Source organism: Eriocheir sinensis, chromosome 58 (genome assembly GCF_024679095.1).
Source record: "Eriocheir sinensis breed Jianghai 21 chromosome 58, ASM2467909v1, whole genome shotgun sequence".
NCBI lineage: Eukaryota > Metazoa > Arthropoda > Malacostraca > Decapoda > Varunidae > Eriocheir > Eriocheir sinensis.
In genome coordinates, this window is record NC_066566.1 from 9,900,945 (window position 1) to 9,925,242 (window position 24,298).

At 41.7% G+C, this 24,298-nt stretch overlaps 1 protein-coding gene across 11 annotated transcripts in view; it reads right to left on the reverse strand.

Moving 5' to 3' along the window:
• Positions 1-24,298, reverse strand: part of LOC126985140 (glutamine amidotransferase-like class 1 domain-containing protein 1) — a 113,121-nt gene that overhangs the window by 66,019 nt on the left and 22,804 nt on the right. For all 11 annotated transcript variants that reach the window (XR_007738335.1, XR_007738334.1, XR_007738336.1 and 8 more), the window contains exons 3-4: positions 20,845-20,950; positions 3,967-4,074 (exon numbers count right to left, since the gene is read on the reverse strand). Coding sequence is in view for 5 of the 11 variants with exons in the window: in XM_050839697.1 (XP_050695654.1) it covers positions 3,967-4,074; positions 20,845-20,950 (214 nt within the window). In the remaining 6 variants the exon portion in view is untranslated. The remainder of the gene's footprint in view (positions 1-3,966; positions 4,075-20,844; positions 20,951-24,298) is intronic.

A 24,298-nucleotide genomic window follows, 5' to 3' on the forward strand; every position in this document is an offset into this window, starting at 1 on the left:
GCGGGAAGAACTGAGCTCAGCTGTGTGGCCGCGGCACCGTGCGAGTCCAGTTGCGTGAGACATCTGGTGGCCAATCCATAAAATATTGTGTATAAATGAAAAAAACATGTAAATTAAACATTTCTTAGGATTTTCGACACTGCGTTATTTAAAAAACGCGTAAACCAAACTCGCGTAAATCGAGAGTTACCTGCATAAATAAACAGTAGAAGTTTGTTATAAGCAAAAAAAAATTTGGAGGGGCAAACAGAGTTCAGTCTCCCCAGATGAGAAAGGTCCCATATGCCTATGAACAAAGAACATGTCATAGATAATGAGTATGGCCAATGTCACATCTGTTACAACTGGACGCAGAGCAGCCCTGCATACAGTTGACCCATTAGTCACACAACTCCCGTGTGGTGCCCAGAAATTAGGCTACTGTAGTTTGCGAGAAATTACCTACGTATTAATATCAGGCAGTCAGTCATTGTGTATCAATCCTATATTACCCCTCCCTTCCTTCCCCTCCCCTTCCTGCCAGACAGTCCAGACACATGTTCGTTCCCTGCTTCATTGACCTCCTTCTTAGTAATTCAAAGTTATTTCTTGTGTGCTATAATTTGCTCACCAAAGTTAGTATTAACCCTTTCATGCACCAAAAGTTTGGTAAGTTTCTCTTTCGACTGCGACATCTTTCTGGGGCTCCCTAGGGGGCCTTGCGGAATGGCGTGACAACTACACGGTGACAACGTCGCAGCTGAACTGAACAAAGAGCCCAACAAGCAACAAGAAGAGAAGAGAAAGAAGCCTCCAGTTTATCCTAAATCCATATATTTTACCCAAGATTTCCCACAAATTTACACATTTTTCACCTTTTCCCATAACTGACAATTTTATTTTTATTATTTTAAGTTTATTTCTTGTCAGGTGGAAAATATTGAATTCTTGTTATTTAATCCTGAGTTGAAAGAGTTGGAAATGGAAGATGCATTACCCTAAAATACCCAAAAGTTTCAATAATAATTGTCCAATTAGCCTACTTTAAGGTATAATTTACCCAAAAGTGGAACCCCTGGAATTATTGCGCCATTTACCTAGTTGTATTTAGTAAATACAACTACAGCTACAACTACAACTTGGTAAATACTATTTACCAAGTTGTAATTTTACAGGGCCTGAGCTTTACACATGTGTGGTCCCGTCTCCGTATCTATATTTATCCAACTTTTTCTTAAAGCTTTGCACACTCCTTGCCGATACTACATCCTCACTTAGTCTGTTCCAAACCTCTATAATTCTTTGGCTTAACTGGTGCTCTGTCTGCCGACAATGGACAAGAACAAATCTGTATGAATTTTTTAGCGGACTTAAGTTAGCGAAGGAGGAACTACATTTAGTGGAAACTAATTGGTCTGCTAGCTGTTTCCAAAAATAGAGAAAACGCTAATCAGCTAACGAAAAAGCTAACTTTACTAATTAGCGGTTAGCGTGTCCACCACTGGACTTAAGTACGGTACGTACATGGCAAAGTGACTATACTTGTACAGTAAAACCCCGATTATCCGAAATGGAAGGGGGGAAGCCTCTTTCGGATAAGCCGATTTTTCGGATAATCCGGATTTATGGCCGCCATTTTGATCGCCGCCAGTTTGATCGTCGCCATTGTGGCGTTGCGACTGCCGCCGACTGACGATGTAAACAATGAAACCAAACAAACACACGCTACGCTAAACAAAGTAGTACGCTTAAAACATGTGATGTAAATGTTTTATTGTATGTTTGTCTGTGTGTCTCCTTGTCTGGACCAGTGTATGTTGATACTTGTGAGCGTTGCAGATCTGAATTGTGAATGTTGCAGAGTGCGATTGTGAATGGTTGTGCAAGCTTGCAAGTGTGACCTTGATGCATCGTGCAGGTGGAGACACAGTATGATGACTCATATTATCGCGCAACTCGTATGTTGGAAGGGGAATGTGGCATGGAGTGGAGAGGGGAGTCGTGTTTGTGTCGTTGTCTTGAGAGTACGGTGTGAGAGTAGTCGTGCAGTAGTTTGTTCGTTCGCCGCACCTACGTCCTTGCTGGGGCGAAGGTGCGGACGTGGTGTTGTTGAGAGTTTGTTTAATGTTTTTTGTCTAATACATTGATCTATTCGTTACAAGCTATTTCGGCAATACGTATTAGAAAGCATATTCATTTTAACTGTTCTTATCAATTTTAAATGTGTTAATATAGTACATATGTAGTTACTTTTATTTATTTTTGATGTTTTATAACATTTTAGTATAGAAAAAAAAAAATTTAATTGCATTATCCAGATCAATTTCGGATAATCCGGTTTTTCGGATAATCCGCTTTCGGATAATCGGGGTTTTACTGTACTTGAAAAATATCCAGGTACTTGGACTTGGACTTAAGTACAGTCACCTGTACTTGGACCCAACCCTGAGAACATGCTGCCTCAAAATAGTGACGATAGCCAAACACACCCACAGTTGTTGCACAGGGGGTTGTGCAGGGAAGGGGGCACCAGTATTTGAATACAAAGGAGATGTAGCTATATGAGTGTGGCCAATGTCACCTCTTCTTCATCTTGGCTTCTCTAGAGTATCAATATACCAGGAGAGTAGTGACAACTCCAAGATAGGACGCCATTTTCTTCCCAGCTGAGCGGCGTGCAGTGACTCCCTGCCCTCTCTCCCTTGCATGCTGTCCCCTCTCTCTGGTGCTGATAAAAGTTGTTGTAAACACTGATGAAAGCATAAAATAAGAGTAAAAGGTGATGAATGAGGAATAGGATGTTTTCAGTCAATGCTGTGGAGAAGAAAATGGTGTCCTATCTTGGAATTGTCACTACTCTATCAGTATTTCGGTACTCTAGCCTTCACCAAACGGTTTCTTCAATTATGATTGCTGTTTCCGGAAAAGCATCGTTTATGAGAGCTGCTGTTGGAATGTTGTGAGATAACTTTTGTGTGAGATGCCACTTTTGTTGCACTCAGCTGGTTCACTGTCACTTTTGGCTGATCACCCCTCCAGCAGGGAGTAGTGCACCTCATGGGTCAAACATGTACCTGACCTAGCTCTCTATTTCTGAGCATCATTTTTCACTTATTTTAAGTTTAGTGAATACAGCATGCTTCATTATGTCCAAAATTCATTATTACCTAAGTATTCAAAATCTTTAATATCAGGAGGGTAAAATTGGGAGCATATGCTATAGCTGCTTGTGATGGTGGTGCTCATTTCCCTCCCACTGGCCCTTTGATCCTGTGGTGGGAGAGGACCCTTACGGCCATATTACAAGTCGAATCCGAGAAGTTTCGGGTCCCTACAAAGGTTGGTTTAGGGGCTGTATTACAAGTCCAATCCGAGAAATTTTGGGTCCCTACAGAGTTCGGGATGAATAACTCTGTAGGAACATGAAACTTCTCGGATACGAATTGTAATACAGCCCATAAACCAAACTCTGATGGGACCTGAAACTTCTTGGATTTGACTTGTAATACGGCCCTTAATCCGACACAGGGCCAGTATAACATCTGGGTTACCTCGATTTACCTTCTCCAGGTTTTCCCAGGTACCTATTTATTGATCATCACGAAAGGATGAACAGCTGAGTGAGCTGCATACCAACTGCCAGCCTGTGATTTGAACCCTGGTGTGCAGATTCATATTCAGGGACTCTAACCACTGCATCGTGGAAGCACAACACACCACGGGATTTGCTGAACAATTCAGCAGGGCTAGAGCCCCTATCATGCAGTTATAAAAGTTTTACTGTACTTAATCTTATAAAGTATCAACTTATGTGGTCCTGTCAACAGAATGCCTGAGGAGTAATAATCTGAAAGGTCCAGATATTACAAGAAAATTTTGTTGAACTGATTCTTAAAACTGTCACTTTAAAAGACATGGTGTACAAGTATATTTATAAAATAAAATCTATGAAGGTAAGTAGAAATTAAGAAAATGGTAAGCACTTACTTCTCTCAGCCAGGCAGTGTATGAGAATCTTGCCAAGTACCTTGCAGGATGCCAAATCCTCGCTGGAACCAGGACTGTGTGGGACCACTACACATGAGTACTGCCCCCCTGAAAAAAAATAATAAATAAATAAATAAATAAATAAATAAATAAATAAAAAATTCCAAAACATGATTTTAAACTAATTACAGTATCTACAGTATACCACAGGCCCTATTATATATGCAGTAAACTGACACCATATGGAACAGGGTGCCAACTTACTGCAATATAGGTATTGAAGAATTCATCATTTTGATACTGGAAAGAAAAACTTACAATTAAATATAAGTTTACTGATATACAAAACATAAATAAGGATTCAGCAGAAGTCATTCACAAACAAAAATGACATAGGAATGATAAATTTCTTTTCTGTTTTAATGATTTTATTTATTTATTTATATTTTTGTTTATTTATTTATTTATTTATTTATTTATTTTTTGCCTACCAAGCATTGTGTCATACAAGAGAACAGCCTAGTGCCCATGGCTGCCCTCACTGCTTCAATATTTAGACCATGCAAAAAACACAAATGCCTCAATAAGCTTATCTAAAATACCTTCTCTAAAATAATTAAAAAAATACATATATATTATGTACGGTAATTTTTCTACCATTCATCCTCATACGCATCTGTGGTGCAGTGTGTTATGCACGGAACATTCTTATCACTCAAGAATCATGTGACAATACAATTTTGAAAAGGCTTGCATTTCTCTCTGCCAGCAGTGGCCAGTAAGAGGCCGGCGGCCGCAACTCCCACACGTTTGTCACTCGTTTCGTCCGCGGTTTGTATATACCGTTCTTGTTGTGCTTCGCAGACAAATATATTTTGGACTACAAAACAAGGACCTTTTCATAAACTCAACCAAAGCAATATTAATGGTGGCAGCGGTGGAATTCGAACCCACGCCTCCGAGGAGACTGGAGTGTGCCTAGGTTCAAATCCCAGCCCAGGCAGTTAGTGTGCAGCTCACCCAGCTGTTCATCCTTCCATTCGAGCTGGTTGATAAATGGGTACCTGGGGAAACCTGGGGAAGGTTACTGTGGTAACCCAAATGTCACATTGGACCTGTATCCCAGGGTAGTGAGTTCTTATCCCCCACAGGCTCAAAGGCCAATGTGATGGGGTTTTGTGTTAGACCTCTCATGCATCTTATCCTCATTTCATCAGTCCTTACGAATTCACAAACACCTCTTACTTGGTCTAGTTAGTCAGGTGGTAGTGAGAAGGAGACTCATTTTACAAAGGCTTGTCCGTGTTTCTCCTTTAGAAGAAGCAGCCTGACATCGGCACTATGAATTTTCTCCCTTTGGGCATTGACTGTGGTTGTGCTTATCCTCTGTGGAACTACAATGATAAAATGATGACATATGAAATACAGGTAACTCTCGATTTACGCGAGTATTATGTCCTTGAAGAGGTCACGTAAATCAAAAACAATGTAAATCAAACAAGAGGTAGGTTTCTATCGAAAAATAAATATTCACTTCATTCAGTGGACAGAGAGAGAGAGAGAGAGAATATCATATCACCGAGATATCCACTCAGGCACTCAGTCTCAGCCTCACTTGTGTGAGGAAGAAATGAGGGACACCATGAGCGACTGGCTAGTACTGGTATCGGTACCGAGCAGTCTGGTACCGGTACCGTACATACCGTATAGCTGGAACCATTAGTACCGGTACTGGTACCGGTACCTGCCCACCCCTATTGTTGAGTAGCATGGCAGCGTGGGTACTGTATTGTTGTTCAAGTGGCGCGCGGGAAGAACTGAGCTCAGCTGTGTGGTCGCGGCGTCGTGTGAGTCCAATTTTATTTTTTTATTTTTTTACGTCTTGGCCTATTGCGCTGGTAGGCTTCTTCCCGGTGGATCCAGATGGTCGGTCCAAGGCTTCTTCCCGGTGGGTCCTGATGGTCGGCCCAGCCCGTTCTGGCGCAGGTGAGTGTTTATAGTGGCGCCATCTTGCATTGGCTCATGCTGCCCTCCTGGAGCTCATCTTTAATCCTAGAATCTAGAGTCCGGGTTGATAGGTGGTCTTCTGGACAGCATGTGGGTAGTTTTAAGCCACTCGGCGGCGGCTGAAAAATCCCAGCTTGGTGGCACCGGTCGGGGATTGAACTCACGTCCTCCTGAACGCGAGGCCGTCTTGCTAAAGTTGCGTGAGACATCTAATGGCCACTCCTTAAAATATCGCGTATAAGTGAAAAAAATTTGTAAATTAAACATTTATTTGGATTTTGGACCCCGCGTTATTTGAAAAATGCGTAAACCAAACTCGCGTAAATTGAGAGTTACCTGTAGTACTCTAAATGGTCAATTAACTTGTCTGTCAATCTATTCATTCCACCCAAAGCTGATTCCCTTCTCCTCTTTCCATTTTATTGCATTTCAAAGGAGATGCATCACACAACTTAAAAGCCACACTCTTACAAAATTTCAGTATGTCCTCTATTGTTCTTATAATATATTCTGCTGGTGAATTTCTGGTGCCTTCTTTGTTATTTGAAGAAAGTATCCTCCTCTTCATGGAGCTTAAATGAGCTCAAAAGCGCGCAGAAACAGTCTGCACATGTGCGGAGGCAGAATGGAGCCTGATAGATTTATTTGTAAAAAAAATAATAATAATAAATAAATAAATAAATAAAAAAAACTAAAAAGCCACAAATTATTAGGGTTTGTTTCAGGGTGTAAAATTGAGATTTTATCATGACAGCCATTTACTTTAATCACCACACAGCATGTGGAATGATTTAAAGGTATGCACAGCAGAAATACTTAAAACAGGACTATAGCTTTAAAATTTTGTTGACATACTGCCATATCAATGAGCTTTTTTTCTCTGCAGAAAATTCCAAATACAATTTCTTAATTAAATACATATTTTTACTCTGAAATATCCCTTAACCGTTATACCCCATAATAAAATGAGTGGGCAGTTTTAAGTTACATATATAAAAAACGGGTAACTAATGTTAATAGGTGTTCCCTTGCTTACCTTAGTGTTCAGTCAAATTATTGTAACAAACACTGGGACAATTATATATCATTTGAAAGCTTAGAAGTTACTCTTTGCTGTGGTATGATGATAAATGAACAAATGGAACTTATATATTCCTCTAGATGGGAACTCTCCAGTATCACCTCACACTCATCATCTGACATCATCCTTGTGTCACACTCCACTTTTATCTAGGTCAATAAGAAGACAAATAAACAATTCTCATGTATTGTCATGTATCATAAGTATCATGTGCCTGAAATACTTATTTACTCATGGAAATACATATATATATATCTGCTATCTTGCCAAGGAATTGGTAAAAAAATAAAATACAGCACACATCGCGACCACGTACTCACCGCGGGAAAATCTGGAGCCCGACTATAACATAAACAAATCCTTGTAAAAGCTGGGACGTGATTGGCCAAGCATCCAGCATGTTGAAAACAAAGGGCTAATGACAGGGCTTGATGTATGACGCATAGCCTCAACTAAACAAACTGTCATAAAATGAGCGCAATATTTGAAGAGCGCCACAATCACGGCGTGACGGAGACTAACATAAAAGCCGTGATCATGTCTGATGGGGTATAAGGGTTAAATACTTGTATCTCAAAATGAGGATTTTCCAACTCGAAAATTACAGTACCCTCCCGAGTTTCGTGATCCTCAAGTTTCGCACTTAGTTCTAAATTCTCACCATCCCAACTTTGGCGCATTATCACCCTGAGTTTTGTGCTGCTCTGATATGTACGGGTCACGTCTACCTACTGTCGGTGTCAAGCGCGCTTCCTTAATAAGGCAGTGTCACATTGGCCATTTTTCTCCAACCATTGGGGCTACGGGCAACTGCAGTTGCCCATATGCCCAACCGGGAGCGAGTTGTCAGCTGTCCATATGAATGGAAAATGGTTGTTGGTACGAGCAAACGCGCGGCTGTATGTAATAAAACAGACGACAGCAATGGCTGAGGAGTAAGGAGCAGTGGAAAATGGCCCACCAAAAGACTCGTAAAATGGACTGGCAGAGCTGCTTTGATTGCTATTTAGCTGACAATATAAAAGAACACCCCGTGCTGTGAAACCACAGTTCAAAAAATCTTTTTTCTCCAGTCTATGAAAATTGTAGGACTCCTGGTGTTTTGTTCCTGGCTGTCCCGCGAACTACACATGCTCAGAAGTGAATGTAAACAAACAAAGACTTGTTGATAGACAGAGTGCGGTGGCTGAGTCGTCAGAGTAACGGCCCCGTGTTCAGGAGGACGTGAGTTCAATCCCCGCCCGGTGCCACATAGCTGGGATTTTTCAGCCACTGCCGAGTGGCTTAAAACTACCCACATGCTGTCCAGAAGACTCTAGATTCTAGGATTAAAGATGAGCTCTGGGAGGGCAGCATGAGCCAATGCAAGATGGCGCCACTATAAACACTCCCCTGTGCCAGAACGGGCTGGGCCGACCATCAGGACCCACCGGAAAGAAGCCTTGGACCGACCATCAGGATCCACCGGGAAGAAGCCTACTGGTGCAATAGGCCGCAATGTAAAAAAAAAAAAAAAAAAAAAAAAAAAAACATGGCTATGCTCACTTTGCTTGCCAGCTCCCTCACCTCATGGCCTTCTGATGCCCTCTAGCTCCCACCCCAAAATCTGCCAAAATTATGGGCCTCCATATGCACATCAAGACAGTTTTGTTTTTTTATAATATCAAGATGCTATTTCCCATAAATTTACCCATGAATCACTGCATGAAGGCTATCTATTGGCTCAGAAACACAACACCGGTCTTCACAGAACAGTTCTCGGTATTATTCCTGAATGTCACCCGTCTTGCAGCAAAGAACACCTTGGTGCTACATGAAGTATTTTGTGTCCATACAACACACTGCCATATTGCTTTCCTGTCACAAATAAAAGGGGGGTTAAGCCCCCCCCCGTCAGGTAGGTTACGTTTAGTTAGGTTTGGTTAGTTTAAAATCATTCGGCACCCAGTGTGGGGTGGCAGAAATATGCAGCGCAGGAAAGGACATGGCTGCTGGTTCAAGAAACCCATTCTCTTTTCCCATTTTTCTTCCTTTTAAGGCAAACTGTACTAAATCGTAATCTACGAATTCAATTATTTCATTATTTGCTGCACATTTACGTCAAGGTAACTTTGTCGTTCGATGCTTGTTTTTTTTTTTTTTGTTTGCCCTATTAGCGGTGAGCATCTTCCCTGGGGGCCTGATGGGGACCCAAAGGCTTCTTCCCAGGGTGGGGGTGGTCGCCCCAGCCCCAGCCGGCTTGGCGCGAGTGTTTATAGTGCTATGGCTTTGCATTTTGATTGGCCCATGAACTCGCTTCGTTCTCGCTTGGATTGGGCAGCTTCCTCTCCTGGTGGGTGGGGTGGGTTCCGGTGTAGAACAGCATGTGGCCACCGGTGAGCCACCAAATGCAAGCGGAACTGAAAATCGGCAGTGGGGGTTTACCTACGAACATGCTTAAGATGAAGAAAAAGAAGATACGGAGGAGATTGAGGCAGGAAGAAAGCAAATAGACGAGGCAGACAGGAACGAAGGACGGAAGGAAGGAACGAGGGAAAATTAAGACTGTCTTGCCATATCTGCAGCCCAACTCATGGGCTAGCTGTTACCCGACAAAGGTCCATGGTCCCTCCACGGAGGGACAAATCTAGAGATGGATGGATGAATGGATGAGGAAGTAGGAAGATGAAGGAGGAGGGAGGTCTGGCAATCCCCTGGCCAGGTGTATATCTCATCATTTTATAAAGAAATGGGCTTCCTCTACTCGTAAAGTTATATTTCAAGTTGAAAAACGCGATTTATAAGCATTTATGCGTAAATATGATAATATTGTTAGCGTTTACTACACTCCCGAAGCAGTAGTTATTTAACAACAAATTTAGCGTCACACAAAGCGCGGTAAACCTTTGTAAATCCGCGCGCTAACCCGTGACGTCATCGATTTGTTGGTAGTTATTACCGCGCGAGCTTTGTGAATCTCAAAGTTCTCAAAACTACGCACTAAGGGCCCAAAACTACGAACTAAGCCTTTGTGAATTCAGGCCCTGGTCAGCTGACGTTTTCTGTGATACATGTTCAAAACAACGGATATCAGTGGATGACTTAAGTGTTTATTGTAAACGCTTTTTTGTTTCTCATTGTAAAAATAACTGTATTAAAACATAACATGATAGCCACAAATTAATCAACATCTAATTCTACTTGAAAGTAGGTATACAGTCCCTAAAGTCAATATCAGGATCAAGATTGCCCATCAAACATAGCATCCCCATGTAATTAGTTCCCTCAGTAGCTTGGCAAAAGTTACCGCCTACCAACCAACCCTTTTGTTTACCATTTCAAAGTCACAGCTGCTCAGGGTAAGAGCACTGTAGTTCTTCAACCAACAGTGGAACATTTTGAACACAAAGCAACATACGGTATCATAGTCATAATTGTAAGTAAGGTGGCCAAATCTAATAATGCAAATGCATTAATTCATTCATTCATTTCATTGACGCCTGCTCCTAGGAGCACCCACCAGGGGATGGCCATGGCAGAAGAGCTTCCAACTTTCTCTATCCAGACACTCCCTCCTTGCCTGCTCAAAGTTTCTCAAAGATCTTTCCCCCCTCTCCCTAACGTACTCTTGCACCCTATCCCTCCATTTCACTGGAGGTTGTCCTCTAGCATTCCCTCCCTCTATCTCACTCACATACACCCTTCTGGTCATCTTACTCTCCTCCATTCGCTCCATGTGGTCAAACCACTTTAAAGTCTGTTGCTTCACTTCTTCCACCACTTCACACTTCTTCCCTTCACCCCTGTGACACATTCCAAAATGCTTGTACATACTTTCATTACTCATTCCATCCATTCTACTCACACCACAAGCACTCCTCAAACAACTCATTTCCACTGCCTGCACTCTAGACCTGACTTTCATTCCAGGCCCACGTTTCACTTGCATATGTGAGGGTTGGTACTATTATTGTATTCCTCAAATCCCTCTTTACCTCCATGCTCACACTTCTGCCATTCATGATTTGTCCCAAAGACCCTACCACCCTTCTTCATTGCAATGCCCTTTCTCTTATATCTCCCTCCATACCACCATGCTTACACATAACTGATCCAAGGTACTTAAACTCATTGACCTCCTCCATTTCTTCACCATTCAAAATTATTTTGCATTCTTTTTCACATTCAATTCCCACTCTATATGGGCATACAAAATCTACAACCTCACTTCTACTTCACTCACAAACCATCACTTTACTTTTGTTGACATTTACTTTCAGCTTTCTCCTATTACAGACACTATCAAAAACACTGACCAAATTTTGTAGGTCACTTTCATTTTCTGCAATGAGCACTGTGTCATCAGCAAACAGTATCGAATTCAGTACCCACTTCCTTCCCTCATCGAAGTCTTTCTCCAACTTCTCCAACTTTGCCCTTAATTTCTCTAATAACACCATCCATATAAATATTGAATAACCATGGTAACATGAGGCACCCCTGTCTTAAGCCCACTTTTATCTCAAAATGTTCACTTGTTTCTCCAGTAATTTTGACACATGCAGATGCATCCTCATAGAAAGACTTTATTGCACTAAGAAGTTTTCCTCCCACACCATAAATCTTTAAAAGATCCCACAATGCAATCCAATCGACTCTGTCATAAGCTTTTTCCAAATCCATGAAGGCAGCGTATAGTTTCTTTCCTTTTGCTAATATTTTTTCTACTACCAGCCCGAAGACAAATATCTGATCCACACATCCCCTTCCCTTCCTGAGGCCTTGTTCTTCACTGATTTTCTCTTCTGTAAGTCTTTGCACCCTCTCTATTATGACTTTTCCATATAACTTTCCGGGTATACTCAGGAGACTTTTTTTTTTTTTTTTTATGTCTTGGCCTATTGCGACGGTAGGCTTCTTCCCGGTAGATCCTGATGGTCGGTCGTCCAAGGCTTCTTCCCGGTGGGGCCTGATGGTCGGCCCAGCCCATTCTGGCGCAGGCGAATGTTTATAGTGATGCCATCTTGTATTGGCTCATGCTGCCCTCCCGGAGCTCATCTTTAATCCTAGAATCTAGAGTCCGGGTTGATAGGTGGTCTTCTGGACAGCATGTGGGTAGTTTTAAGCCACTCGGTGGCGGCTGAAAAATCCCAGCTTGGTGGCACCGGTCGGGGATTGAACTCGCGTCCTCCTGAACGCGGGGCCGTCTCACTATCCATTCAGCCACCGCCTCCCCCTCTATAGCTCCCACATTCCCCTCTCCTGCCCTTCCCCTTGTAAACTGGGACAATGATGGCTTTTGTCCAGTCTGCTGCCCCCCCCCTCCCATGCTACTTCACATATCTTGCCCATCCATCTAACAACTACATCTCCTCCACACTTCAACATTTCTGCTGTGATTCCATCAATTCCTGCTGCCTTTCCATTTTTTAATCTTTTTATTGCCTGATTTACTTCTTCATATGTTATACTTCTTTCTTTATATACTCCTCCTCTACCTCTACTCAAAACTGCTGCTGTTACAGCTGCTGGACGTCCATCCTTAAAATTCATTAAGTTTTTGAAATATTCTCTCCATCTCTCTTTCACAGCTTCCCCGTCTTTCAACATCTTTCCATTCTCGTCCATAACTTCTTTTATTTTACTTGAGGAGATATTTTCTGCATTTCTTTTGTTTTTTACTTCTTTCTAATATGATTTCCTGTTCCCTTTATATTTTTCACTTAGTCTTTTTCTAAAGTCTTCATCAACTCTCTTCTTACTTTCTTTTATTGCTTGTTTTAATAATTTCATTTTGCATTCTCTATATTTCTTTTTCCTTTCCCTTTTTACTTGTTCAATCACATTTCTTTCTTGAATTTTCTTAAAAAGTTCCCTTTTTTCTTTTACTATCCTCCTTATCTCTTCTGTCCACCATGAATTTCCTTTTCTTTTTCCATCTCTCACCACTTTCATCACTAACACTTTTTTTGTTGTAGTTACCATTATTTCTTTAAATGTTCCAAAAACTTTTTCAATATTTGTATTATCTTTTACACTTTCCCATTTTTCACTTAAGGCCTCTGCCATTTCACGGTTATACTCATCTTTTATTTCTTCTTCCTGTAACTTTTCTATCTTCAGTATTTCATTTTTTACTTCACCTTTCTTTTCAAACACCCACTTTTTTTTCAGCTTTAACTGCAAGATGGTCAGATCCATCGAACATTCCTCATACTACCTTCACGTCACACATTTCTTTTCTAAGCCTTTCATCTACGGCCACATAATCAATCAATCCTTTTTGCTCATTATCTTCTCCCCTCCTCCATGTGTATCGGTGGATATTTTTGTGCTGAAAGAAGGTGTTCGCTAGGAACATTCCCCTCTCAGCACAGACATCCACCATTTGCATTAAGGACAGGGAAAATGTAGAGGTTTTTTTTTCTAAATATATCTTGCCAAATTATAGGTGCGTCTTATTTGGCGGGAAATACGGTATTTACATCAACGATGTGGACATTTGAATCAATAATTTCATTAGTAAATTTGTAGACGACACAAAATTGGTAACTCGATTCTCACTGACGAAGACAGACGAAGCCTCCAAGATTTGAATAAAATTTCAGCTTGGTCTGATAGATGGGAGATGCACTTGAATGGAGATAAGTGACAGGTTCTTCAAGCTGGAACAAGAAATAAGAGGTTCGATTACAAAATGCGTGGCGTTAAACTCAAATGCATTCAATGCGTCAAGGACCTGGGTGTCAAAATTGCGTCAAACCTCAAATTCTCACAGCAATGCATCGACGCAGCAAATAAAGCGAACAGAATGCTGGGCTTCATTAAAAGAAACTTTTTTATTTAAAATAAAGATGTAGTACTTCCGCTTTATGATAGTTTAGTCAGACCCCACTTGGACTATGCGGTACAGTTATAGCCTCCCCACCATGCAAAGGACATTGCTAAATTAGGTGTTCAACATTGGGCAACAAAACTGATCTCTTCCTTACACAGCAAACACTATGACGAAAGACTCTCAACTCTCAACTTGTTCTCTCGAGAAATGTCGCCCCTGAGGAAAATTGACTGAATGTTTTAAAATACTTAATGGCTTCATGAATGTAGACAAATCAAAATTGTTTATGATCAATGACACCTTGCGGATCAGAAATAATGGAACAAAACTTAAATGTAAACAAGTAAATTCTGACTGCACCAAATTTTTCTTCACTAACGTTGCAGTGCGAGAACAGAATAAACTCCCACCTTCAGTGGTCCAGTGTAACACGACTGACTCCTTTTAAAACAAGCTTGACTAAAGTAGAAATGCAAAGATTTGGAGCTATGAGACTAATGTAGAATCATTTAGGTTTAACCCTTTCAGTGCTCCGGACCACGATCGTGGCTTTCAGGGAAATGCCTCCTGACCACGATCGTGGTCCCATATTTGACGAGCCACAGAATTAAATTGCGCGCCTCCTGGCTGCTGCTTGTGGTCAGCTGACACTCTCCCATCCTCGCTCGGCTCATGGGACGCGTCACTAGTTGTGTGGTTAGGAAAATATAGTCACAATGGCAATCACACCGTAAGTTATCAATGCCCCTTTTTTCACAATTATTATTATTTCCAGACGTCGCTAGCTGCTATTTGTGCATTTATTTACTGAAATAACATAAGTAATGATAAAATCTTGTTGTTAGAGAGCAGATATGCCAGATATAATTAATTTATTGGTAGTATAATGCGTATTTCGTATATTACCATATATGGGCATGTGTATCCTAGCTCATGACTTCCTCTCGCTATTGTTTACATAAAACATTACAAGGTAACCGCACTGAAACAAAGGAGGAGGATTGTATGGGACCCTCAGTCCGTGTCTGTCATGAAAGATGTGTGATTCTCGACTCTCCACCTCTCGTGGCCCCCTACCTCCCCAGCCGCCTGCTACGCCCGAAAAGGGCGTAAAAAGGCCCACAATTGTTAGCACACCAGATGCTATTGCAATGAGTACATCATCTGGAGATGAATACTCAGATGAGAAGGAAAATATTGATGAGATAGCACCTGATGTGTCCAGCACTGAAAGTGAAAACTCATATTCTGAGGCAGACACCGAGTCATCTGATGCTTCGTATCAGCCTCCCAGCCCACCACCACTGCCTCCTCCTCGTCCTCATCCTCCTCCTCCCACACGTGATGCGCAGCGTGCTAGACGACGCCTCCTGCCTGCCCTCCGCCACGCGACAACAGCCTGCATTTACATGGACAGCTGGTGATGATTTTATTCCATATGTTTATGATTTTGATAATGCATCAAGCGGAATTTCTGGCTAGTGGCATCACAGATGACTCCACTATCCTAGATTTTTCAAGCTGTTTGTGGACGATGCTGTCATAGATCTGATTGTTTGTGAAACTAATAAGTATTTTGTATATTGTGGTGGTTTCACAAACTTGTCACCTTCTCAATAGCTAGGAGGTGGAAAGACACAACTTCCCAAGAAATGCATGTATTTCTGGCTCTCACGCTGCTGATGCCCCTTGTGAAAAAGCATGCTATTCGTGACTATTGGAAGAAAGACAGCATGACCTTCCTTCCTGTCTTTCCAAGATATATGTCACGGATAGGTATCAGCTCTTACTGCAATTCATTCATTTTGCTGACAACACCTCACAGGACAAGAGTGATTCACTTTGCAAAATTCGAGAACTCTTCACAATGATGAATGTGAACTTCACCAAATATTTTACTCCCTTTCAGAAACTTGTGATTGATGAGAGCCTGGTACTTTTAGAGGCAGGCTTTCATTTAGACAGTACATAAAAGTAAGGCTCACCGTTTTGGGATAAAATTATTTGTGGTGTGTGATTGTGAGACAGGTGTTGTGATGAAAATTCTTGTCTACACAGGAGCAACCACAGACAATATATCCCCAAACGACCCCCTGGGAATGTCAGGTGCAGTAGTGAGGACGCTCCTGGATAATTATCTGAACAAGAACCACCTGCTTTACACTGACAGGTGGTACACCAGTCCCATCCTTTGCAAGTTTCTTCATGACAATGGGACTGGTTCTTGTGGCACAGTGGGCCCAAACAGGAAGGGCATGCCAAAATTTCTCGACATTGCCCGAGGTACATGTGCTCGTCAAAAAACAGAAGACATTTTAGCCATAAAGTGGAAGGACAAGCGTGATGTTCACCTTCTGACTACATTCCATAAGGGTGAGCTACAAGATACAGGAAAAATTGACCCTAAGACCAAAGACCCTGTCATCAAGCCTGATGTTGTGAAAGATTACACATTGAACATGAGACTGATAGATAAAGCTGACATGCAAATAGGAAATGTGGAATGTCTAAGGAAATCTGTGAAGTGGTATAAAAAACTCTTCTTTCACTTGACTGACATCTCAGTGCTGAATGCCTACAACTTCTACCTGATGAAAACTGGTGAAAGGATGCCCCTGAAAGATTTCGTGCATGAACTGGTGTACCAAATGCTAGAAAAATATGGGACATCTACATCAGCCTATCATGGACGCCCAGCTTCTGATCTTGGACACAGACCAGATCGTCTGGAGTGTAGGGAGTATATGTCCAGGCATTACTTGATCGCGATACCTCCGACTGCCACAGGAAAGAAAGGTATCCTTCAGTGCTTCGTATGCACTAACACAAAGCGTCGTCGCAAAGCAAGAGTGCGTACAAAGTGGAAGTGTGCAGAATGTGACGATCGTTGTGTAGGTGGATGCATGAGGGATTACCACTCCCTCTCTGTCTATTAGTTGGTAGACAGGCAAGAGACTAATTCTTTTTACCTGTGCTAAAGGTACTACACTGAAATTCAGCAGTGATGAGCAGTTCTTTTTGTTCTGTTTTATTGAAAAGAAAGCAAGTATTTATGTTGGTTTTGATACATTTAGTGAAAACTACATTCATTTTATTTCTTGTTCTCAAAAAAAAAAAAAAAAAAAAAAAAAAAAACATTTTGTTGTGTTCTATTGCGAAGGAAGCCAGTATTTTATGTTGAATTTGATAATAATAGTGTGTACATCAAGAAAACACTCTGAAAACATATTTTATATTATTTGTGTGAATATAATGTATACAAAAGTGTGATAAATAATTACCCTAGTACATTCTTGAGCAGCTCTGAGGAATTGCAGTTCAAATCAGGCAAAAAATTCTGTGTAATTTAGTGAGAACACCTGCACAACTTGCGGCGGAAAATAATCACCCGCTAAGATGGCAATACTCAACAACGCACAACGTACCACCAGGAAACCAACTTCCCCTCGTTATTGCACCACTTTCCAGGGTGAGTAGAGACCTTAATTTTTTACAGTAGATGCGTAACACTCTATTATGCATGAGAATAATGATTTTTTCCATATTTGCAAGACCTGATTTTTCGGCCAAAAATGCGTCTCAAAGGTATGACCCAAAAACCTATATGCGACCTGAAAGGGTTAAGGACAGATCACCTAGTCTTGACCATAGGGTCTGTGTGGTCTGAATTTCTATGTGAATCTATGTAAATATACAGCATAGTACACTATCACTAAGGAACTGATTTTTCCAGTTACCACCACTTCTTCAAGTTGAATTTCAAACTCTAAGTCTAAAGGCTTAGGTAAAGATGGGTGCATACACTATAGCGTGTGTGGTTGTGGTGCTCATTTCTGAACAATTGGCCCTTTGAGTCTATGGTAGGTAAGAGCCCTGGGACATGGGGCCAATGTGAAATCCAGGATTACTACAGTTTACCATCTCCAGGTACCCATTTATCGACCAGCCTGAAAGGGAGGATGAACAACTGGGTGAGCTGCACGCCAACTCCCTAGGCTGGGATTCGAACTCAGGCCTGTGGAGTCGTAGCCAGGTACTCTAACCACTGCTCCATGGAGGCGCATAAGTCTACAGTTCTAGTTAACCCTTTCCTTGCGCGCAGGACGGGACGCGACTATCCCCTCAGGCGCAGTCAGGCAGCCCAATGGGGTGGTCTCTTATAACCTCTGTATCTCAAAAACTATTTATCACAACTAAAAACCAAAAACACCATTGGAAAGAGGAGGCCCAGATCTATAGGAGTCAGTTATGTATGCCTCTCCTGCTAAAGTACATGCATGTTCAGGGAGTGATGAATGTGAACACTTACGTCAGTGCGTGCGGGATGATCAGCCATACTGAGGGAACTGTGGACATCTTTCCTTGAGATTCTGGCAAGGTTCTATTGCAAACTGCAATATTTACAACTATTTGGTCAAAGAATCAGTCAGATGATAGGTGAAGCTACGCAAAAATGCCGCTATATTGGACAAGAACATCCACCGGTTACTCATTCGTAGATTTCCCGCGGTGGGCTGATATGATTTTCCACCAAATTTAGTGAAGAACCCACTCAATTGGCAATCCTGTGTTGTGATAAATAGTGTTGGAACACTCTCATATGCGGGAGATTTGAGTGCAGCTGGAGCTCGCAGCGAGCGTTTAGCACCACCAGCAAATACGCCTAACGCTCGCTGCGAGCGTTTAGCAATGAAAGGGTTAATTTAGAAATGTCACCACCTGTAGCAAGAGCAGTGCTTACAACGTGAGCCGACAGGGGTGGAGAAGCGGGAGGTAGGAGCTGTGGGAACACTGTGTAAACAAACATTTGATCTATATATGGCATGATATTTGAAATGTCCACTCATTGCAGTATCTAGTAGTACACGTATTACTAATATTATTGGCCTCATCGTAAGTGCGAGTGGTTGTAAGTCATATTCATCAAGACTCAAGGACTACTGTTTTTTTACCCCATCTATATTTAACCCCAAAGGGACGCAAAAAAATAATCGCCTGTGTTCGCCAAAAAGCAAAAAAAAGCTGATTTTCATGTACGTATTTCAAATAAATTAATTTAACAAAAGCTTTAGAGTTTTACAAGTGCTTTCTGGTGGTATATTCAGAATTTCGATTATTTCCATACTTCGCCTAGAAATCAAGGAAAACTGAAAAAATGACAATTTTTTTTTTTTTGTCTGACAAAAAAATAACTGAACAAAAGACATAGATATGAGCAACCCAAACACAGAAATGCATAGTAATTTGAAAAGAAAAAAAAGAAAAACTCGCATACAGGAGGTCTAGAAGTCAGAGGTTGGAGCGAATTTCTGGCAGTCACGTGTACATGCGCTCGGCTTCCTTTGTCACAAGGCAGGCGACAGGAGAGGAAGTTTACAGAAGACACAGGTCATGTCAGGTGTGGTGGTGGGGATGAGGGGAAGGGAGGGGGGCAGAGCGCATACCAGGGAGAAGGGTCACTGGAAAATTCCAGGCCGCCCGCCCCTCAGCCACCCCTTGCTTCCTGGCCAGCTACGTGACTCACCCACACCAACGCCACGTGACTCACCCACACCAACGCCACGTGACTCACCCACACCGACATATATTTAGTTGTATTTTTTTCTCTTCCTAACAACACGGCATGGATGAGCGCCGGTGGAAGTGGATGGCTGGGGAGAGGGTGGGGTCTCGATTCCACCCTCCATCATGTACGGGTGTGTGACTGTGTGGCAAGGCATATGTTTGTATGTCTACTGCGTGGGGGTTGCCAGAGTGTGTTTATCTGAGTAGGGAAGCAGTCAAGGACACTGAGAATATGGAAAATAAGTTAAGCACACTGAAAAATACTCTGGCCTTCTGGCAACACTATTTGCCCACTTTTAGGTCAATACGAGGATATTTAAAGTGATTTAAAGGGTTAAAAGTTAAAAAAACCACACCTCCTGTGCCCCTTTATATGTGAGTGCGTCAACTCTGTTTTGTAATTTCATAGCTATTGATCAATTTTTCCATGGATTATTTTTGGTTGGCAACATCTGGCATTTGTCACTGGCTGCTGGAAAGGAAGGGAAGGCCCAAGGCCATCTATAGTTCAGGTTCATTCATTGATTAAAATCTCATTGGTTTTTCATTCTTTTTACTTCAATCTTTTTGTATCATCTTCTTAATTAAGTTTTTTTTGGTTTTTTTTTTTTTTTTTTTTTTGGTAAAAAAAATTTTTTTTTTTTTTATTTGTATTTTTTATTTTTTGTGTGCTGTGTTGAAATTACTTGTTTTATATTTTTAAATCAATTCCTGAATGATTAATCTCATCAGTGACAACTTCAAAATTAGTATATGTCATTAAATTATTTACAAGTAATGGATCAAAACTGCATATAAAATTAAGTTTTTTTTTCCCAATATAATTTTTTTCTTCGTTCTTTTTCATATATTGTCTTGAAACTTTCTACACGAGTAAGTAGGTATCATAGCTATTTGCTAAAAATATTTCATGTAAATTGAAGTAGTATTTATTTTTTCTTGAAATATAAGTTAACTTGGCCCTTAAAGAAAATGGGCCGTCCGCAGGCGGGACGAGCGTCCTGCAACGGTAAACCACCGTTTGGCCGCAGGTGGGACAGGCATCCCTAAGGGGTTAAGAAACTAATGAATTTAATGATAGTTATGGATATTGTTGTCCAGTCTGCTCCTATCATTGCACAAACACCTACTGTAGATATGCCTAAAATCTCTATGCCCTCAGGGGAGAATGCCTGTCTTGCATAAAATTTCCATTGAACTGAGACCATGTCTGCAGTCTTGACTGAAAAGTTTGTGGAGGATGATTCCTTCACTTCATCAGTTCCATTTGGCCTGCAGTTAAATCTGAGCATATATGGGGTCCCTAAAAACTGCTCGGAGAATACTGTCAATATAAGCAATATGGTCTGTTTTCTAACAGCTCTGGTTTGTTGGCTTTCTCCTTTTACCACATAAAGGGTTCTCCTACCTTGAATATCACTCAGTGATCGTGGTTCAAGGAGGTTCTTGGCAGCTATGTCATTCAACCAGCGACTGCTCTGGTCATCTTTGTCAATGAAAACAGGAGGAGCTGCCTGGTAGGAAAAACAAAAAATTGAGACAAATGGACTTCATAAACACAGCATACATGTCACTGTAAAAATATTGGGAAGAGTCCAGCAATGAGCATTAGATAGAATATCTTTGGCAAATAACTGCATTATGTATGACATTACCAGTTGGAGCTGTAAGGGGAGGGTCAAACTATGAGCTTAGAGGAACCAACAAGTTTTGATACTCAGAAAAATATGAAAAAAATAAAATTCTCCCTATGACATTATCAGCACCAGTGGGAAACATTACATTTAGAATTTTAGCCATCTGGGATCAAATAACCATTGAAAATGACATTTAAATGACCCACCTGCTCAATTAAGGTCACTTTGCATAATACATATTTGTAGAAAAATACTTCTGTAAAAAAATACAATAAATTAAAGTTCTTGTGACTAGTAGACAAGATAGAGTGTTTACATGCCTGCTGGAGCTAAAATATGCTGAGATTGGATGTATGTTACTATTGGTCTATCTGCCACTTGTTTTCTTATCCAATTACTGCTTATTTGCAAGTGTAACTGGCTTGCATTTATCACCATGGGTAGAAGAAAAGCTCTGACAATGAAGAGTGAGAAGATGAAGAATGTTACTATCAAAGTGCTACTACTACTGCCTGATTTGAGGCAGACTGAAGAGGATGGATGGATAAGGCAAATGCTCATAAATTTAAAGCTGCTGGCTTAGGCAGAGCTGTGAAATTGACAATGGAAAGTGACCAATTTTCAGGAGAACGTCAAAACATCGCCGTAAGGGGGAACCAATTCCATGTGCATCCCCACCCTTTTAAGGGGTTAACAGAAATTTTGGGAAGTTGTACATCATCAGTCTTGCTTAACCATCTTAGCATTTTAAGCACTGAATATTATTTTCCCAAATTGTTTCCTTAAGTTTAGGGTGCACGATATACGCCGGAGAGTGTTATACACCACAAAATAAGGTACTAGCTCTACCCCTCAAGCTAAAAAGCCTTGGTTTAATAACGCTTGTTCTCGTGCTATCAAAGATAGAGTGGCAGCTCACAAAAGGTACCAGAGCCTTCGCACTCCTTCTAATCATGATCTTTACATTTCCGCTGGAATCGTGCCAAATCTATTCTCTGACTAACCAAAAACTCTTTCATCAATAGAAATTGCCGCAACCTTGCTTTCTCTAATTCTTCCCAAAGACTTCTGGCACCTAGCCAAAAATATCTCCTCCAATGGACTGTATTGGCTATGCAGCGCCACATGTGGCCACTCAACTCCAAACTGTCCTTTCCATAGAGTTCAAGTTATAGACTAGAGTGCGTCTGAGGCTGTCTCCGGGATACACGGCCATGGTGTCGCCATCGCTGCAAGCCGATGATTGCACACACTTCACTCCTACCCGATTTCAGTTTTTCTCCATGTCAAATAGTAGAGTCAGGAAATCGGGTAGGAGTAAAGTGTTTGTAGTCGTTGGCTTGGAGCGGTGGCGGCACCAAGGCCCTGTATCCTGGAGGCAGCCTCAGATGCACTCTAGCACAGAGCTTGAATTCTATGGAAAGTACTGCTTTGACAATTCACCGACTGGCCATGTGTGGCACTGCCTGTATAGCCAATACGGTCCATTTCACTTCATCTTTCCCTCCTCTCCTTAATCCTGATGGCAGCACCAACATCACATCTGTCTCTAAGGCTGAACTCTTTGCTCAAACTTTCTGTAAAAACTTCACTCTAGACGATCCTGGGAAAGTTGGAAAGTTTTGTTTAGTCGGTGCAACATGTGTGGTCATTTGCCGGAGAGAGACAGGAGGGGGAAGGAATTATAGGAGAAAGGAACAGATCCCAGGAGATGGGACACAACCCCCGATTAATACCTGGTACCCATTCACTGCTGGGTGGACAGGGGCGTAGGGTATCAGAAAAGCCGCCAAAATTTTTCCACTCTGCCCGGGAATCGAACTTGGGCTCTCTCGGTTGTGAGCCGAGTGTGCTAATCACTGCACCACGAAGCCCCCAGATGATTCTGGGCACATTCCTCCTACTCATCCCCCCTCTGACTCCTTTATGCCTGTTAATAAGATTCTTAACTATGATGTTTTCTATGCCCTCTCAGGCCTCAATCCTCAGAAGGCTATTGGCCTGATGGAGTGCCTCCTATTGTCATTAAAAACTGTGCTTCTGTGCTGACACCCTCCCTGGTCAAACTATTTTGTCTCTAAATTTCAACATCTACCTTTCCTTCCTGCTGGAAATGCGCCTACATGCAGACTTTGCTTAAAAAGGGTGGCCGTTCCAATCCCTTAAACTACCGTCGTATAGCTTTACTTTCCTGTCTTTCTAAAGCTTCTGAATAAACCCTTAACTGGAAGATTCATAAGCATCTATCCACTTCTGATCTTCTATCTCATTGCCAGTATGGGTTCTGCAAGGGGCGTTCTACTGGTGATCTTGCTCTCTGAAATGACTCCTGGTCAAACTCTCTTAGCCATGTCAGTGAAACTTTCTCAGTTGCGCTAAACATATCAAAAGCTTTCAATAGAGTCTGGCACAAGTCTTTGCTTTCTAAACTACCCTCCTATGGATTCTATCTCGCTTTCTGTACCTTTATCTCCAGTTTCCTTTTCGGACGTTTTATCTCTGCCACAGTAGATGGTCAGTGTTCTTCCCCTAAATCTATCAACAGTGGTGTTCTGCAGGGCTCTGTCATATCTTCCACTCTCTTCCAATAATTCATCAATGATCTTTCCACAACAAACTGTCCTATCCACTCGTATGTTGATGACTCTACCCTGTATTATTCAACTTCTTTCAAAAGAAGACCCTCCCAACAGAAATTACAAGACTCCAGACTAGAGGCTACAGAATGAGACCTTGCTATCATTTCTGATTGGGGCAGGAGGAACCTGGTCTCCTTCAATGCCTCAAAAACTCAATTTCCCCACCTGTCAACTTGACATAATCTTCCAAATACCTATCCCCTATTCTTCAATAACATTCAGCTGTCACCTTCTTCTACAATAAACATCCTAGGTCTATCCTTAACTCAAAATCTAATTGGAAACTTCACATCTCTCTTACTGAATCAGCTTTCTTAAGGTTGGGCGTTCTGTATTGTCTCTGCTAGTTCTTCTCCCCCGCACAGATGCTGCCCATATACGTACAGGGGCCTTGTCGTCCTCATATGGAGTATGCATCTCATGTGTGTGGGGGTTCCACAAACACAGCTTTCTTGGACAGAGTTGAGTCTAAGAGTGGCCACACAAAGAAAGCTGGTTTACCTGCGCGGGCTGCTGGTGCTGACCTGCACGAAGAATTATACCATTAAAACAAGTAAGCATTGACAGGGAAAGCGGGCTCGAACGG